The sequence below is a fragment of the Nuphar pumila genome, chromosome 2 (assembly GCF_984573655.1).
Source record: "Nuphar pumila chromosome 2, dmNupPumi1.hap1.1, whole genome shotgun sequence".
Taxonomy (NCBI): Eukaryota; Viridiplantae; Streptophyta; class Magnoliopsida; order Nymphaeales; family Nymphaeaceae; genus Nuphar; species Nuphar pumila.
Window position 1 is genome coordinate 66,089,989 of NC_143250.1, and position 15,710 is coordinate 66,105,698.

Sequence of the window (15,710 nt, forward strand, 5' to 3'; positions counted from 1 at the left end):
GCTGAGTCTTTTTCATTACCTATACCTCCTTTTCCTTTGGAATCTGTGCCCTCCTTACCGAACCAAACTTCATCCTCTTCCAGATTTAATAATCCTCTATTGGTATATGTGCGTAGAGCTCCACTTCCGCAAGAGCCTTCATCTTCTTGTTCTCCTGAGGTAAGTTCTACTGACAATAGTGATCTTCAGGATGATGATAGCAGGCTTATTGTTCTATGAAAAGGGACAAGACAATGCACCTTATATCCCATATCTCATTTTGTCTCCCATGCCAGAATTGAACATCAGATGAAGTCTTTTATTTCAGCCTTGTCTGCTGAAACCATTCCTCTGAACTATCAGCAGACAGCACTTGATAATCGTTGGAAACTGGCTATGCAAGAAGAAATGACAACTTTGGTATCTCAGCATACCTGGGATCTATTTGATTCCCCAGCAGATGCTGACATTGTTGGATGTAAATGGGTATATACAATAAAGTACAAATCTGATGGTTCTATTGAAAGGTACAAGGCCAGATTAGTCGCGAAAGGGTATACTCAAACATATGAAATTGACTTCTTTGAAACTTTTTCTCCTGTTGCACGGATGGGTACTATCCGTCTTGTTCTCTCAGTAGCTGTTCAGCATGGCTAGAGCTTGTGTCAATTAGATGTGAAAAATGCATTTCTTTATGGGATCTCTCTGAGACCGTTTACATGCAACAACCTCCAGGATTCGAGGTTGAAGGGGAGTGTCAGAAGGTGTGCAGATTGAGAAAGGTGATTTATGGCTTGAAACAAAGTCCTCGTGCATGGTTTCAAAAGTTGTTTGAAGTAATGTCAAGCTTTGGCTTTAATAGATCAGCAGCAGATCATACACTTTTTATAAAGAAAACTAGCTCTGGCATAGTTGTTATGGTAGTATATGTGGACGACATCATTCTTACAGGAGATGATGTGAAAGCTATTGAAGCCACAAAGGCTCATCTTCAAAAACACTTTGTTACAAAAGACCTTGGTTCACTCAGGTATTTTCTGGGTATAGAAGTTGCTAGAGGCCGTGAAGGGATGGTTTTGTCTCAACGGAAGTATGTTCTTGACTTATTAAAGGAAACGGGCATGTTGGGAGCTAAACCAGCAAATATTCCCATGGACCATAAAGTTCAGTTGTTTGAAGAAGTTGCAAAACCAGATGATAGCAAAAGCTATCGCTCCCTAGTAGGGAAGTTATTATATGTAACTGTGACCAGACCGGATATTGCTTTAGCAGTAAGCAAAGTTAGCCAGTTTATGGACAAACCAACTGAGGTACACTGAAATGCAGCCATAATGATTCTCAGATATCTAAAATCCTCTCCTGAAAAGGGGTTATTGTTTAGGAAAGGTGGAACTCTGGAGATAGTAGCCTATTCTGATGCTGACTATGCTGGATCTGTAGTAGATAGAAAGTCTACCACAGGATTCTGTGTGTTTTTGGGAGACAACTTGATTTCATGGAGAAGAAACAAAATGTGGTTTCCAGGTCAAGTGCAGAATCAGAATATCGGGCTATGGCCCAAACAGCTGCTGAATTGATATGGGTTAGCACTGTTCTTCATGATCTCCAGGTGAAGGTTTCCTCTCCAATGACCATGATGTGCGATAATAAAGCGGCAACATATATAGCAAACAATCCTGTCTTTCATGAGAGAACAAAGCACATTGAGGTTGATTGCCACTATGTAAGAGATATGATTCAAGCTGGTCATATCACTACAAAATACCTAAAGTCAGAAGACCAAGTTGCAAATATGTTTACAAAGCCTCTTGCTAAGCCAAATTTCTCCAAATGTTGTGACAAGCTGAGCATGATTGATATCTATGCTCCAGCTTGAGGGGGAGTTTTGAGAATAGGTGGTTTTTAGGTTAAGTTCTCTTATATTAGAGGTTTTCTGAAATTTTATTTTCATAAGGACTTAGATGTAATTTTCCTTTTGCCTCTCTCTATTTAATATAGAGAGAAGCCCTAATGAGAATATTGAGTTCTCTGTTTCTTGTCCAGCCGTCTCTCTCTTTCTCTCTCTCTCTCTTTCTCTCTCCTCTTCTCTCTCTAGGGTTCGGTACATCTTCTACAGAAAACATGGATCATGAAAGTTTATTGTTATTGCACTTGCATTTTTATATACTTGTATGCATGTTTTGCTAGAGGTGAATCAAGGAAGGAATGATATTTCTCTTATCCTTAGAATCGACATGTTATGCTTGATTAAAACATTAGTGCAAGGGTGCTTGCATATGCATGTGCATACATGGAATTGATGTATTTTGGCACGTACCTCATGGCGTTTTATTTAAAACTGAGATTTAAATTGAATGAATCTGGATTTTTGTCAAACGATTTAAATATGAGATCTAAATTATAAATATGTATTTTTGTTAACACGATTTAAATATGGATCTTGTCAAATGAATCTAAGTTTTTTTTCTTAAATAGGTAAAATCTAGGACTTTGAATGTAAATATGATAATTTTTTAGTTATGATTATAAAACCTGAATTACAGGTTGTGGATAAATCTCTAATTATTATTTTTAGAATATGGTTGCGGTTGGCTATGTTATGATGTAATAAACGGAAAAAAAAGTGTTTTGACCCGGGTCGGATCCAGATTTGGACCCGACCCGGATCCAAAAGGTGAGGCGGTCGGGTACAGCCTCACCGCCTCCCTCGGGCCTTCCTTAGAAAACATGGCAGGGGGGTTCAAATATGAACCCCCCCCCCCCACCCTCGTTGTCTTTATCCTGCACTCTCGCCCTCTCGACTCCCCTTCTCTCCCCTCTGTTGTATCTCTCTCTTGCTGTCGCCTGCGATTGGAGACGCCGGCGATCGAAGCCGACAGGCGGCCTTCGAGCTCCGATGATCGCATCGTCGGCAGCCTGCTCGAGCCTCCCCTCTGCGACCTCGTTGGCGATGCCTCCCTACTCGACCTTCGCTGTCGCCGCCACCTGCGACCCTCCTCGTCGGCATCTGTGTTGTCGAGCAACCCCATCGAGGACCCCCTCCTTCCGGCAGCCTCAGGTACTCCTCTTCTCCTTTATTCTCCCCCTTTTTCTTCTCTTCTTCTTTTCGTCAACTGATAGGGGCAAAAGCCCCTGTCGATTGGCCTGTCACGGCAGGGGAGGGGCCGAGCCCTCCTCCCTGCCTCCTGTTACGGTTGAGGAGGGGCTCGCCCCCCTCCACTCTGTTCTCTTTGTCACGGCAGGGGAGGGGTCGAGCCTTCCTCCCTGCCTCCTGTTACGGCAGAGGAGGGGCTCCCCCCCCCCCCCCCCCCCCGCCCCTCCTCTTTGTCCTCTCTGTTACGGCAGGGGAGGGGCCGAGCCCTCCTCCCTGCCTCCTGTTACGGCAGAGGAGGGGCTCACCCACCTCCACTTTGTTCTCTTTGTTACGGCAGGGGAGTGGCTGAGCCCTCCTCCCTGCCTCCTGTTACGGCAGAGGAGGGGCTTGCCCCCCTCCTCTCTGTTCCCTCTGCTCGGCAGGGGAGGGGCACGACCCCTCTTTGCTTCTGTTACGTCAGGGGAGGGGTCGAGCCCCTCCTCCCTGCTCCCTGCATCCCTATCATGGCAGGGGAGGGGCTGAGCCCCCTCCCTGCTTCGTGTTATGACAGGGGAGGGGCTGAGCCCCCTCCCTGCTCTTTGTGTTGACAGGGGAGGGAGTCGAGCCCCTCCCTGATTCTTGTTACGGCAGGGGAGGCGCTGAGCCCCCTCCCTGCTCTTTGTTTTGACAGGGGAGGGGGTCGATCCCCTCCCTGCTCCTTGTTGCGGCAGGGGAGGGGGCCGAGCCCTCCCTGTGCCTCTTTTTTCGTTAGGCAGGGGCATCGCCCGCCCCTGCCTTCATTGTTTTTCGGCAGGCAGGGGCGAGCCCCCTCGCCTCGCTTTTCCCTGGCATCAGGTGGGCCTCCGTTCGTTGTTGACAGGCAGGGGCTTTGACCCTGCGTCTCTTCTACTTTGTCAGGCAGGGGCACAACCCTTCCTTCCCTCTCTTTATGAGGGCAGGGGTGCAACCCCCTGCCTCCTCGGGGTTCGCTGACAGCAAGTCAGCAGGGGCTCGCAGCCCCTGCCCTTGCTTCTTGCGCTTATAGCAGGTGCGCAGGTGCACGATGCCCCTGCCTCTGCTTCCCTTACGTCAGGACTGCGATAGTGCCCCTGACTTTCTATTTTGGTATTAGCTTGCTAAGATCGTTACTTTTGCAGCTCGTACGACGAATCCCGCTCGCGCTCCGCGACCCGAGCCGCCAATCGCGTACATCCGCGGACGACAGCAAGCTTACAACTCTCAAAGGTAGGGGAAGATTGCACAGAAGACTTAGACAATTGAATTGAATTCAATTAACTAAAAAGGACAATTAAATAAATATATATGCATATATATATATATATGTATGTATATATATATATATATATCATATATATTTATACGAGTACGCATTTAACTCAAGGACGCGGTTTCGCGATCCTTGTCCTTACTTTGCCGTTGCGCATCGCGCAAAGGTTCTGCGTTGCACTCCTGCTTACGGCCTTTACTTTGCCGTTGCGCGTCGCGTGTCGCGCAAAGGTTCTGCGTTGCACTTCTGCTTACGACCTTTACTTTGCCGTTGTGCATCGCGCAAAGGTTTTGCGTTGCACTCCTGCTTACAGTCTTTACTTTGTCGTCGCGCATCGCGCAAAGGTTCTGCATTGCACTCCTGCTTACGGTCTTTACTTTGTCGTCGCGCATCGCGCAAAGGTTTTGTGTTGCACTCCTGCTTACAGTCTTTACTTTGTCGTCGCGCTTTGCGCTAGGCTCTTTTTTTTGCATATGTGTTGTTACTGCCTTGCTATTGCAGATGACGCTCAGGTTCTCGCTCATTGCATACGCGTTTGAGGCATCCTTGTGGAGGATGCAAGAGACATCTATCACTCCCTCTTGCGACAAGAGTTCAGTCGGGAGCTGGTGGTACACCTTCGTCTAAGGAGAGGGATACCTCGCAAGGATCCTGGCTCTTCGTGTGCGCAGTCCTGCAGAGTCGACTTGAGATTTTAGGGAGTTGCACAAAAGCATCAAAGACTGCTCCAAATTGAAGCATTTGGAAGGATGCGATTGGCTGGTTCTGCTCGCCTTTTTGGCATATCTCGGGTGATCCTGAATTGGGGGTTCGAGCGAACTTCTTAGCGGGTGTTCTGTTTAGAAACCCGTATCCCGTCTATCGAGGCCGGTATCGAGTCATGCGAGACATGTAGATACCCCGATAGCAGATGTGATTCGAGATAATCACATGCATAATGTTGGCACAAGGTACTGTTGTTTCGAAAGATAAAGTAAAGTTGATAAACTTTACATCTTTGTTAAACACTCCTGTTGAGGCTTCTATTGAGGAGCTATACCCCCTTCATCCTAGAGTACTTGTAGTCGTGCACGGCACGTCTAGTACTGCGATGATCGGATGAGACGGTCGTGCGACCTCGAATAGTGCAAAATGCTGTAATCACATAAATGGCCTCATATTCGCCTTCACAGGCAAGATGCTCGAGTGGTTTAAAGACCACAGCATAGGATGGGTCGTTAGTTAAGCAACCCCTAACGCACCCGTTCGCTTCTGGTTGTTCTGTCAAGAGAGAGGACAGAGCGGTACAAAACTGCAATGGACAGGTTGTTAACAACCACCCCCATGGGCAATGATCCGGCCTCCCCAGTGATTAGAGTTAAGGGGAAAGGGGCTACATTAGTTAGCTCAACACTTCTGCAGACGTTGGATGCATCCGTGGCACAACCTCCTTTGGGGAATCCTCTCTTGGCTAAAGCCGGCCTTTTAGGAGCGGACTCAACTAGCTATTCGGGTTATTTAAAATACATAGAATAACATACTCCCGAACTAGTCTCAGTTGTTTCTACGTTTTGCTTGCGCATACCCGCAGGCCAGTAATATCGAAACATAAAGTCTGTTCACACTGGTCGATCGCTTGCTTGCTCGGTAGTTCAGTATGCTACTCGTTGAGCTGTGCACGCTTGTCAAGGCGTTACTCTAGTTGGTTAAACTGCTTACGCAGTTCTTTGCGGAGTAATAAGGAACTTCTCATACTAGTTAAATGCTTATAATAATAGCATTATGCCAGTTGCTACATATTAGCATGTGACTTGCTTTATCCCTTGGTCGAACTGTTTGGTGCTTAGTGTAGCATAGCACTTATTGGCTTGCATCGATTATGATTGATGTGATTACATACAGCTCGTACTCTACGAACTGGTGGCAACTAGGATTGATGTGGCCGTTTGTCTTATAAGCTGCTTACATATTGTGATATAACTGTTGTCGTATGATTTCTTATGAATGGCTTGTGATGCAATCGTTTATGCCTTACGATTAATTTAATTACTTGTTGATGGACTGAGCCATTTGATGGTAATTGTATGTTTTACGAGCATTGTTATGAGTGTTTGTCTTATTCAGTTGTTTTGTTTGGCTGACGGGTAGAGTTAGTTACTCTTCGCCTATAGAATTAACTGGATTGCCATATCTGCGCGTTCTTATGTGTCGTTTACGCATGCTTTGAGGGCCTATTTTCGGATTATAATGTTCCTCGTGGTAATAACATGATGCGTAGGATTATATGCTTCTATGTGAAGTGATACGATGCATAACGCTGATATACATGCTTTTGCCCATATTGTGGCTACTGACCCCGAGGCGGTCAATGGTTCAGAGCAGACGATTATTGATGCATGTATCACTGAGTGGGGTGTCTGTCGAGCACCTGATCTCCAAAGGATTATCTACGAGGGCGTGTATGATCAAGACCAGATACCCGACTAGAGTGGTAGATTCTCTATGAGGATGTACACTGTCCACGAACGGGTAGCCGCAAAGACGGTGAGCTCCTGTGAGGAAGTGTATGGTCCAAGACCAGGTATACCATCTAGGGCGGAATTCCTTGTGAGGTTATACATTTCCCAGACCAGGTGATCCGGCGTTGATTTTGTTATTTGTATTAGTGGCTATCGACCCTGAGAGCGGTCATTTGTGTTGATGCGTGTATCGCAATGATTTTTATTGGATATGCATTTGTTGGGGACCGGTTTCCCAAAGGTTTCACTGTGAGGTTATATATTTCCCAGATCAAGTGACCCGACTAGAGTGAGAGATTTCTGTGAGGATATACACTGTCCACGAACGGGTAGCCGCAAAGACGGTGAACTCCTGTGATGAAGTGTAGGGTCCAAGATCAGTTATACCCTCTAGGGCGGTAATTCCTTGTCCGGTCGTATATCTCTCGGACCAAACGATCCGACGTGGATCTTGTGTTTTTGCTTACCATAAAAAGTTATGGTGAGCTGTGACGATCTTCTGATATTGTTTGTGATAGCCAACTATGAATTTATAGTTTCGACTTTTTGTTTTAGCATGATTACATGCATGACTCAGATGTGAGAATCAGATCGTTAGCGATTCGAGCTAGTGATTATGTTTTGGACCTTTTACGGAAGGGTGGGCTTTTCTGAGAAAGTGTGACGCCTTAGTGAGTCATAACCGGTGACAGTTGGTCGCGTAAGGCTGTGAGAGATGGAATAGATTAAGGTTGTTCAGGACAAAGCGTTTGTTAGAAGTAGTGAACGACAAACGATGTCCTGATGATGATTAGATGCAGAGACCTCGTTATAGGAACGAGAACAAGCTAGTTGCGTGGTGGTTCACAGCCTACGATTAATTGAATCGTATGTTGCGTTTGTCAGTTGAATTGCTTACTCACTTGCACTACTTACTCGCTTGTACTACTTACGCGCTTGCACTATTCACTTGCTTGCATTGCTTACCTGTTTAACTGTATATCTGCTTTAAACTGCGTAACCTACTGAATTAAATGTACTTAATTCAGTTTCCTGTAGTCTCTTTTGTGCACCTACTAGTTTTTCGCGAAACTAACCTATTCTATGGGTACAGGTGATGATTAGGTACACTACGGGCGATGGCGCGATTGCAAGATGGCTTCAAGACTTATTCTTCCTGCTCTAAGCTCGTGTCCTAGACGCTATGGGTTTGTATCGGATTTTTCTTAGGATACCCGAATTTTGTGAGTTTTGGTTCTTTAGCTAACGTGCTCAAAGTTGTCAGCTTGCCTTCTAATTTAACAAAGGAAAAATCTTTCGTTGATTTCATAAACAAACTCTGAAGGAAAGAGATATTTCTAGTCTCTTGCCTGTATTTCGGAAAAGGTTCGCAAGTTTGAAATTTGGGGCGTTACATATGAACTTGGGTTTAGCCAGGGATGTGAATATGTCTTATTCATGTAAAACACATATTATGCTGAGTTAAAAATGTTAATACCTGGCTGTTTTCTTATGCATAAGTCTACATGGTATTGAAGTGTGTCTACATGTGAATGGTTACATGACTGTTCACATTAGTTATTTTCAGTGGGTATTGCAGGAAAGCATGCATACAAATACTAAATGAAATCATGCATTTGACATGAATATGTGAATCAAATCAAAGACATGCTTATGAATATTTTTGTGGCATTAACATGATACATGTTTGCATTTCTGAATGTGCATATAAATTTTCAGATGGTGTGGTGTGCATGTATTTTTGGTTCTCGAGACATGTCAAGATTTGGAATTATGTATATGCTTTGACTTGATGTGACGTTCTTAAGCATCATACTATATGAAGTTTGTTTTAAATGCATGTGCATACATAAATTGATGTGTGTTTCGCAGGTACATAAATGCATGAGTTGTTCACTTGTTCCAATTGAGATGATTCATGAGTGAATGCATGTATATGGAATGATTTCGTAAAGGCACATGCACATGAATGGTGAACACATGCTATATGAATGTGACATATCATGCATATGGTTAAATTGAGCTATATAAATATGCATTTAGAAGCATGTTGACATCATTGCATACATTGCAAGTTGTTATGGTTTTTGCGTATGATGCATCGATGGTCTAAATGAATCATCACAGGCCTGGAGAACCTTGAGCTTTGGTTTGCTCTTTCTTTAATTGTTTAAATGCATCACAAAAATCACATTTATTTTTATTTGCACTATGTTGCACTGTTCTATGTGTTTCCACGGGCAGGAGTCCCGTGATGGTTTTCGCAGGGGTAGATGTGAGCTTTTGCCTTATTTCTGCATACTGAATTGCAAAACCCAATAATTTGCTTTTAATAAAAAGATAATAAATAAGAACAATGTAATATACGTTCTAGGATCTCTCATCTAGAGAATGGGGATCCTAGAGATTCGGTCTTGGAGAGACTGTGAGGATACACAAACTCTGTGGGCTTTATTTTGCCTCCTGAACCCGATATTGAGGTTTTTTCTCCTTGTCACAGTTTTAGGGAGAGTCTGTCACTTGACTTGGGGGTGGTGTGTCTCTTGTGTCCCCGACATTAGATGTGGAGGTCTAATGTTCCGAATGTGATTCGGTCGAGGGTTAAGTTTGGGACCCAGTAAATAAATTATAACTTGTGTGCTAAGCTACCCTAGGAACTTAACTTGACATCGGGGAAATTGTACCCGCTTGGTGTATTCACGGGCAACGGTAATTAAAAAGAGGAACTTAAATTGTATGTATTTAATAGGGCATGTATATGGAAAAGGAAAACCTTAAGGAAAGATAATAAAGTGTTCATGCATTCCCCATAAATCATGCATATTCCTGCTATACATTAGAACATGCATATGTTATCTGTTCCCTTAATTGTTACATGTTGGTAGATGCATGATGTTTAATTTCTAATGTATGTTAAATGTCTTGCTTACTTAAATTGTGATCCTTGTTATTTATTAAATGTTTCTTCATGCTTAATAATTGTTCTTTGTTGCATGAATGCTTAATTGAAAGTATAAAGTTATAATAATTGTTTTTCTCTAAATGATTGCATGAAATCTTATTTGTATTCGTTATGTTCACTTGTTTCATTAGAAGTACCTGTGCTCAAGATTTCAGTTCTGACACCTTACTTTTATGGTTTTTCGCAGCCGTAGGTGATTAGTGAAGTGACTGGCTTCTAGGAGAGTTACGGGTATCACGCATTTGTTAAACAGATCACAGATGGACAACGCGGCTCTTCTTTTATTTCCTTTTCATTGCATTTAGACGTTATTGCACTCTGAATTCTTTATTTATGGAATTGTCTAGAGACTTATCACTCATTTTTTCAATAAAGGTTTGGTTTGGTATTGATGATAATTGTAAGCTCTATTGTGGTTGGTTGTTTTATCCAATTGGGAGTGCAACTGTAAAGGCCCCGGGTTTCTGGGAAGATTTTCGCAATGGTTTAAAAAAAATCTACATTTTCAAGGGGTATGATTTCGGGTCGTTACAATATATATATATATATATATATTATAGCACATTGAAGTTGTCGTCTTTTACCTCTCTCTCTCTCTTTCACCCACGATTCAGCCTCCTCTCTCTCTCCTTTTCTATGTTCAGCCTTCTCCCTCTCTCTCAAAATCAACATTGAGAGAGAGACTGATATGATCCTTTTATAAGGCTGGTGGGACTCCCTAGAAGGGACGCCCACCTAATTGTAATAGAAAGACTTCTATTTCCCTATGGAAATAGAAGTCTATCTAATTTAAAACTCTTATGTATATATATGTATATATGTATATATATGTATATATTATATATATCACTTTAAATTTTAAAAATAAAGATTAATTTATCTTAGCCTAAATGGGTTATGGATCTTGGCAATGGGTCTAAGATCCATATCATAATTGGATCATGGATCTTGGCAACAGGTCCAAGATCCATATTAAAATCCAATCAACATCAACTACTAATATATATATATATATATATTGATTTAAATAATAAAAATATATTTATTTAATAAAAATTACATTTATTAAATTTTAAAATTTGGCAAATTTTGTGAGATATTTCAGAACAGGAGTAGGTCCCCAGAGATCAGTATGAATCAACTTAAAAGGGAAAGAAGACTTTTTATTGGATATTTCAAATGGGAGCTCATGGCTCTTACAATTTGATAGAATGAACAAATGGATGAAGTTATAGGAATCTTATTTTTCAAAGGAACAAGATTCTTATTTCATAAAACACTGAGAAAATTGAAATTGCAATGACCGAGTCTTCTATGCCACAACTCAGTCTCTTTATTCTGATTCTCAAATGTAGACATAAAAACTGAAGTAAAGGACGATGATGACGGAAGCTGAGATCCACTGATTACATAGAGATTCCTGCATCTCCTTTCCTCCGCAAACATCTGATTCGTGTGAACCTTCACAGAAACAAAAGATGGGGTAAAGGAAATGTAAGACTTAGACTGATCACAGAGTTGAACAACTGATGGGGTTACGTTGAATACTGGGAACAAGAAAAGAGTTTGGAAGATGCATAATGTCAGAACTTGTGGGAACAATTGTTCCTATCTGAGTGATGTGGTGGTGTCCTCCATCACCAGTGACTATTCTACCCATGCATTGATAAGAGATTGCATTAAGAAGCTTACCTGAATCACCAGTCACATGGTGTACAGCCCCAGAATCAAAGTACCAAGTGTTGGAGTGCTGCCCATTGGATGCCCCTGATGTGCTACTTGTTGCTGCCCATGGAGATGGATTGGTTGGAGCTGCCCAGGTATTTACAAGAGGATTCTGGTTCACACTTAAGTTGTAAAAGCCAGCGCTCAGATTGTCAAGATCTTGGGCTTCGACTTGAGGTGAATAGGATGCTGCCTGAAACCAAGGAGTAGCATATTTGAAACCCATGTGGGATGGTGCACTTGGTCTTGGAGAAGAAGGAAGACCAGCAACTGCTAAGGCTCTGAAGCGTGTAGGGATGGGATTGTAGGCGGACGGTAGGAAGGCATATCTCCAGTAGCAATCAGAACTAGTATGACCACGCTTCTCGCACATCTGACACATGAGGTTATTTGGTCTTGAACCTGATGGAGTAGGTAGTATACCTGATCCGCGCCCATACTGTTTGCCTCTGCCTTTGCCTGATCCTGGAGGTTTGGGTACAACATGCCGGTGAAAAGATGATCCGCGCCCATACTGTTTGCCTCTGCCTTTGCCTGATCCTGGAGGTTTGGGTACAACATGCCGGTGAAAAGAACTTCATGCTGAGAAGTTGTTGACTTCTTGTTGACACTGGTTGATATATGAAACATCGCTTAATGTTCCAAAAGTTTGCTGCGGAGTTGATCAAAGTTTGGTCGGGGACTTGGGCCAGTATACATTGTAACGAGCATGTCATACTCAGGCCCTAATCCCCTAATGGTCTTCATGCAAATATCCTCATCAGATATTGGAGATCTAACAACAGCCAATTGATCCGTGATAGATTTGATTTCACTGAGATATTCAATGACATGAGAGTCCCCATGTTTCAGTTCAGCAAATTCCCCCTTCAAATGATAGATTTTTGGGGTAGAAATCTGCTCAAACCAATGATGTAGTGTTAGCCACAACTCGCATGCTGAAACTCCCGTAGATACCTGCAATAAAACTTCCTTCGATAGAGTAGATGTAATAAAAGCGACTACGGATTGGTCATTCTTCTTTCAAGCTGAATACGCTGGATTCTTTGTAGCTGGTTGCCCCTCTTTTGCATCTAGGCTTACAACAAATTCATTAGGCATAGGAAGAGTCCCATCAAGATGTCCCAACTAATCAAGACTGCTGATGAATGGTATAATTTGCTTTTTCCAGGTTATAAAGTTTGAAGAATCAAGCTTGTCAGAAAAAATAAGCTGATTCAGGAATGAAGAATTGATGTTAGAATTTTGGGAAGACATGTTAACACAGGATGATTCAACGGTCTCAAAGAAAATAAGAGGGAGAGGTCTCAAACACTAATCTGATTAAAAGCATATCAGCAAATAAATCAAAACAGGGAATGACGTTAGTAAGAAGGAAATAAATGGTTATCGAAATTCGGGATCACATGCAGTAATGATGTCAGAAAAAAAATTGGGACAGATCTGATCACAAAGTTTTTTTTTTGAAAGGGATCTTTCCTCTTATTTTTATTCTTCCTTCTTTTTTATAGTTTCGTCCCTTTTTTTGTCAGTTGTTTTTTTTTTTGAAAAATAAACTGACATTCTTTTTTGGGGGGGGAACGATGGTGCTGCCTTTCAAGAGTTAACGAGAGGAATATCAGACCTGATATGGACTCGGATCTGATTAGGGTCTGATCAGATCTGATTATGATTCAGATCTGATCAGGGTAGACAGGTTAAAGAAAGAAAACATGATCGGAAACAAAGATCAGACCTAGTATGAATCAGATCTGATTAGGATATGATCAGATTTTATTATGATTCAGATCTGATCAAGGTAAACAGATTTAGAGAAAAAGGACACGGTCAGATCTGGTCTGGATTAGATCTGATAAGGATCTGATAAGCCTGGACTTTGATTCAGATCTGATTGGATGCAACAAAGGATATGAGAAACGATTTAGATCTGGACTGGAGTGAAGGGAATAAAGATTTTATATTAAGATATTTTAGATGTACAAAAATACCCTTGAACATATACAACATGTACAAACATTATCCTGATAAGATTAAAATACCCTTATTTTAAAGTACAGGTCTACTCTCAACACTTGTTGTTTGTCTATTATCACATGAATGTCTGTGTGCACAATGTCTCTCTTGGGAAGAGATGTTGCCTTCAGTTCTATTTCTTCAACTTTAATTGTTTGTGTATGTTATTCTTGAAATAAGGCATGCAACACATAAAGATATGCATTCATGCATGAAACATCACATGTAGTGTATTTTGTGTGCATGTTTGTGGGGGATGAATTTGTTTTTTTAGAACATACAGCTGATTAACAATTTGTTTTGCAGATTGATTTTTTAGTTGTACCTGAAATTAAAGTTGGTGGCATTTATAGAGGAATTGTAGTAGCAATCCAAAACTATGGTGCTTTTGTGGAATTTAATGGTGGTCAACAAGGCCTTCTACATATTTCTGAGTTATCACACCAGCAGGCAAGTGAAGGCATGGAGGGCCTGTCCTCAGTATTTATTTTATTCCAGATTTCTAAGTTCTCAACTCCATTTCTTTCTTGGGATAATAAATAAAAGCTCTTTTCCCTAACTAGATAGTTCTTAATCTTGCCCATAATTATTCTGTCTTCCCAGTGCATTTTCATGACTATTTCATCCAAAGAAGACTCTTGATTTGATTCAATTAGTTTGAGCAACTTGTTGCTTACATCAGTTCTGCTGAGACAGTGCTGTCTTGGATGAATTGCTTATGGCTACCTGACATAGGTTATCGAAGTGATGAACATGCTCTTTCATATCTACATGATATTGTTAAATATAGGCTTCATAGTGCATTTTGATGACTATTCCATCCAAAGGAGACTTGATTTGATTCAATTAGTCTTTCACATGGGTGCGGGTACGGGTATGGGTACGGAGGGTACGACACGGAAATTTAAAAAATTGCAGGTATGTAAAAGTCTATAAAAAGAGACCTTGTGTATAAACACAAAGCTTGAAACACAAAGAGTGCATGAAGGCACAAAGGAGAACACTCACAAGTGCACAAAGGCATGAAAAAATATAATCTTCAATATATGAAATCCCAAAAGGAGCTTTACAAAAGCATAGAGAAACCTAAAGGGGTTCACCCCTATTTATAAGACATTGGAGGCTTGGGGGGGGGGGGGCTCCAATACTTAGGTTGGAGCCCCTCCAACGGTTTCCATCCTATGTATTGGGGGTCCCCCCATGTCACATCAAATATAATAAAAAGAAAAGAACAAAAAAAAAATACAAGGAAATAGAAAAACAAAATACAACATATTCTCAAATGAGAATGTGGCGACTTGAATAAGGAGCACCAGAGCCGAGGCAGAGGAGAGGAGAGAGAGAGAGAGAGAGAGAGAGAGGTCGGTTGAGAGAGAACTCGTTCACCTTGATTAGGGCTAATCTCTATGTTAAATAGAGAGAGGCCAATGTAAAAATTTACATACAAGTCCCTCATTAAACAAGAAATATCAAATAACCTACAGTTTAAGAAAACTTAAACTTAAAACCTTTTAATCTCAACACTCCCCCTCAAGCTGGAGCATAGATATCAATCATGCTCAGCTTGTCACAGTATTTTGAGAAATTTGGTCTAGCAAGAGGCTTTGTAAACATATCTTCAACTTGGTCCTCCGACTTTAGATATTTGGTAGTGATATGACCAGCTTGAACCATATCTCTTACATAGTGGCAATCAACCTCAATATGCTTTGTCCTCTCTTGAAAGACAGGATTGTTTGCTATATATGTGGCAGTCTTGTTATCACACATCATGGTCATAGGGGAGGAAACCTTCACCTGAAGATCATGTAGAACAGTACGAACCCATATTAATTCAGCAGTTGTTTGGGTCATAGCCCTATATTCTGATTCTGTACTCAACCTAGAAACCACATTTTGCTTCTTACTTCTCCATGAAATTAAGTTATCTCCCAAAAATACACAGAATCCTGTGGTAGATTTTTTATCCACTATAGATCCTGCATAGTCAACATCAGAGTAAGCCACTATCTCCAGAGTTCCACCTTTCTTGAATAATAACCCTTTTCCAGGAGAAGATTTTAAATACCTGAGAATCATTATAGCTGCATTCCAGTGTACCTCAGTTGGTTTGTCCATAAATTAGCTAACTTTGCTTACTGCTAAAGCAATATCAGGCTTTTTCACAGTTAC

General features: G+C 41.6%; 1 protein-coding gene across 1 annotated transcript in view; it reads left to right on the forward strand.

Moving 5' to 3' along the window:
* LOC149845622 (polyribonucleotide nucleotidyltransferase 2, mitochondrial-like) overlaps positions 1-15,710 on the forward strand; it is a 235,798-nt gene that overhangs the window by 192,418 nt on the left and 27,670 nt on the right. The window contains exon 16 of the mRNA XM_089997684.1: positions 13,845-13,988. Within this exon, the coding sequence (XP_089853810.1) occupies positions 13,845-13,988 (144 nt within the window). The remainder of the gene's footprint in view (positions 1-13,844; positions 13,989-15,710) is intronic.